Raw genomic sequence first — 3,954 nt, 5'->3', positions numbered from 1 at the left:
GGGCAGCACTTACCCCAGCCCCACTCCCACACCGCAGGGGGCATTGATTTGTTCCCCCCGCCCCTTCCCTCCCCCTCCCCTTTCATCACAACAGATTTACCAGCTAGACTCAGCTGTATTGGAAATTGGATCAGTATTGGCTGATATGCCTCCTTAAAAATTAGCTATCGGTATCAGCCCTCAAAATGTCTATCGGTGCACCCCTAGTTATTACAGGTACTAAACTTAACGCACAGTAAGCACAATGCATTAATGCACATGTAGATGTGCCCACTGTGTCTTAAACCTGAATGGCTCTTAGCTAAGTGAGTAATTTATGACAAATGCAATGGTAAGTTCATACCCAAGAACACTTCTTTAGCTGTAAGTGTTCCTGCCTACTTATTTCACTAACTTTCTCATTACCGTCTGGTTGTCCAGTGTCTGTGTGAAATCTTTCAGTTAGTATCAGGCAGGACTCACTTGAGAACTAGAAATGAAAAGTTCCACATACATCCCTTGTTTTCTGTTCTGTTTAGCTGTATCCCTGCCTGTTTACCCCACATCTAGCTGTCTCCTCTTCTTTATTTTAGAATCAGTCAAGTGCACCAGATATCAAGAGCTCCTGATTAAAAGGGCTCTGTCAGCTGCAGACTGAAACTGGGCACATCTACACGTGCATTAATGCATTTTTCCTACTGTGCATTAAATTTAGTACCTCCAGTATGAGATACTAAATAAATGCACATTATGCTGTGCTAATGTGAGGTAATGCAAATGCGTGCTTTTTAGCTGATGCTTAATGCAAAGTAGCCTAATCTACTGCACATGAGTGTATTAGCATGATTTGTATGCCCCGCTTTAACGTGCAATAGAATAGGCTACTGCACATTAAAGTACGTGTGTAGACACACCCACTGATGCTGATAGTGCAATTGTAGAGCTGCTTGAGCACAGCACTGCCTTGATATGCCAGCACTCCTGTTCAGATGAGCTAGTCAGAAGCTCATCTTCTGGTCAGACTGAATTCTATGTCAGACAGCTAGCAAATGTGTTTATTGCCATTGCAGACTAAGATTTCATGTAATCAGTGTTCAAACAATCAACCAGCTAGTAAATACAGAGAACAGAGCACTGGTCTGGGACTCAGAAGAGCTAGGTTTTATTCTTGGCTCTGTTAACTTACCTTGACCAAGTCACTTTCTGTGCCTCAGTTTCTCTATCTGCAAGATGGAGATAATGATACTGACCTTTTACAGCCCTGTGAGATTTACTGATGAAGAGCGCTCTACATCTGGGTACATTTAACAGTGTACTTCTTCCTCCTTCCCACTCTAAACACCCATATGGCATTTAAAAAATGTTAATGCATGCTTGCCTGAAGTAGAAATACACAGAATTACAAAAAAAAATGTTAACCAGCTGGTCGCTTCATTTATTTTCTGTGTTGTTCAGAGTATTGTGTTTGGAAGATCTCTCTTTTTTAGACCTAATTTTAAGCTAATAGTTTGAAGATTCTTATATAATGATTACTTTTATAAAAGTGTTTCATATCATTACTGGGGTGTAGTGGCCAATTACTTTCTCAATAGCTTCTCAGCCTGTGGAAACCAGTGGGCGCACTTGCAGAAAGCTACAGAACAAGATGGAAAGCCTGCAAAGTCTGGTTGAAACTTTACAGCTGAAAAACCAAGGTACAGTAATTAATTCTCCTGCTTTTAAAATGTACTGAATCTCAGCCTGTTTGCAATTTCCAGCCACAGTACTAGCTATGTTTTCCCATTTCTGTCAGTTTAGATGCATCTGATTTATTTTCATTATCCTAGGAGAATAAATAGATCAGCTCCATACTATACTGTTAATCAGTCCTTTAATGTTAATGAGCTCCTAGATCCTAAATCTTTAAAACATGGCAGCATGCCATGTGCAGAGAGAGGAAGTTACCCATATTATTCTGAAGTCAGGCAGAAGGCACCTTATAGACTGACTAATGCCATGCTCCCACATGTGCTGCTGTGATCTACTAAATCTGTAACAAGCTGTGGACTTCTCATGGAAATAAAAGATATACTATGTTCCCAGTAGCCTTTATTTTAAAATAGGTCATGGTTTACCAGCTGAAACCACTCGAGTAGCCCAATGCCAGGCATATCTACACATGCATTAAGGTACTGTAATTATGGTATGTTAAGTTTAGTACCTGTAATAACAGGCACTAAATGCACTGTTATTGGTACTACTGCACAGTAGCGCTGGCGCATATCTTTTAGGTGACACTAATGTGCAGTAGATTAATTTTACTGCGCATTAGCACAGCTTTTGCCATCATGTGCTAATGCACAGTAGAAGTAGTCTACTGTGCTTTTAGCATCTTGTGTAGATGTGCTCCCCCTACAGCTACTCCTTATTCTAAGAGCTGGGAGGTGCTATAGTCTTAACCAGTGCTGTAGTCAAGGGTATCACCTTTTAGGCCCTGATCTTACTACCTTTGAACCCACTGGCAAAACACTCATCAGATTCATTGACTGCAGAATGCCAAGTGCTAGAATCCCTTTTGTCAGCATTTTTCTTACTCTGCATTTTGATGGTCTTTCTTTTCCCCTCCACTTCTGTGATTATGGACTTATAAATGACCAATAATCCACGTCGTGCATTCCATGTAGAAAATGTAGGAAAAATGGATTTTAAGCAAATTATTTATATAAAAAATAAAAACACCAAGGAGAGAAAAAAAAATAGGCTAGCTGCTACAATACATGCTGTAAAAGGCATAGTTCCATTGGTGTCAGTGGTTGTTCATAATCTGCCATCAGTTAATTTTCACTTCAGGGAGAGGCATGTGTTCTGAATTAGCATCCCTTTAGTAATGCATTATAGTTGTGTGTAAAATACAAAATTAAAATAATCTATGCATCAAATTCCATTGTACAACCATTGAGCCAAAGTCACCTGAAATCAGTAAACTTAACCCACTTATTCCAGCAATGAATTTGGCCCTTTGGTCCCAAACAAAATGACTGTACAGCAGAATTCAGATTGTATCTGGTTATGATTAGGCCTGTTTTGACTAGTAAAGTATTATCTAGTTGAAGTGCACAGCAGATTTGTTTTCTTAAGAAGAAATCAAGCACAGAGCATTGCTAATATAATGTGCTAGCAAACTATAAAACTGCAGGTGTCAAAACCTGAAGCTTCAGTTGTTTTCTGGCTAGGATGGCCTGACTGTACATAGCATTCAAGCACTTTTTGTCAATGCCATTTTCAGCAATGTCTTCAATGATCAGAAGTCAAGAAAAGAAGATAGAGAAAGTGAAGGAAAAGGAGAAGAGGCTAACAAAATGAAGAAACTCTGTGAGGTTGTGATCATTTGACTGTGTAGATTGTGCCTTGTTAAATGTGTTATTTAAATTATATTATCCTTTAAAAGAGTAATAATAAAGGTTCTCAGTTTTGTAACTTGTGTCTTGGACTAGAATAATTTTTGCAGTCTACAATTCTAGAGGAACAGGAAGTACAAGACATAAGTATAGAGGTTTGGTATTATTCATTGTTGTACATTTGGAATAAATGCATGCTTCATGTGGTAAAGCCAAGAAAAGATTTTGCTGGTGACCCCAAACAAGTCCCAAGATCTTATGCCCCACCCCATTCCACATTCCAAGTCTGCTAAATTTATTCTCACCAGGAGGGAGGGGAAAGTTGTGGAATCTCCATCCTCAGAGCTTTTTAAGATCTGGCTAGACCAGGCTTGTCCAACATGTGGCCCGCCAAGGCATTTTCTGTGGCCCACGGTGCTGCGTTCCCGCCCCTTGTCCCTCCCCTAGCCCCTCTGTAGCTTCCTAATGGCTGCTGAAGGACTGGGGAAGGGACAAGGTTCCCACACACGCTGCGTCAGCGCGGCCCGGCTGGATCCCTCGCGGGGCCGGACCCCTCCCTGGCCGGTGGCACTAGCTGCGGCTGCTGAATGGCCCCGCT

At 40.9% G+C, this 3,954-nt stretch overlaps 1 protein-coding gene across 1 annotated transcript in view; it reads left to right on the top strand.

Moving 5' to 3' along the window:
- CCDC158 (coiled-coil domain containing 158) overlaps positions 1-3,946 on the top strand; it is a gene marked incomplete at its 5' end in the record, with an annotated part of 15,180 nt that extends 11,234 nt beyond the window's left edge. Inside the window, 2 exons of the mRNA XM_006035895.3 lie at positions 1,572-1,673; positions 3,245-3,946. Coding sequence (XP_006035957.1) covers positions 1,572-1,673; positions 3,245-3,321 — 179 coding nt within the window. The remainder of the gene's footprint in view (positions 1-1,571; positions 1,674-3,244) is intronic.
- Positions 3,947-3,954: the final 8 nt, after the last annotated feature.

This window comes from Alligator sinensis, unplaced genomic scaffold, assembly GCF_000455745.1.
Source record: "Alligator sinensis unplaced genomic scaffold, ASM45574v1 scaffold803_1, whole genome shotgun sequence".
In the NCBI taxonomy this organism is placed as follows: domain Eukaryota; kingdom Metazoa; phylum Chordata; order Crocodylia; family Alligatoridae; genus Alligator; species Alligator sinensis.
This window is presented reverse-complemented; position numbering and strand designations above follow the sequence as displayed.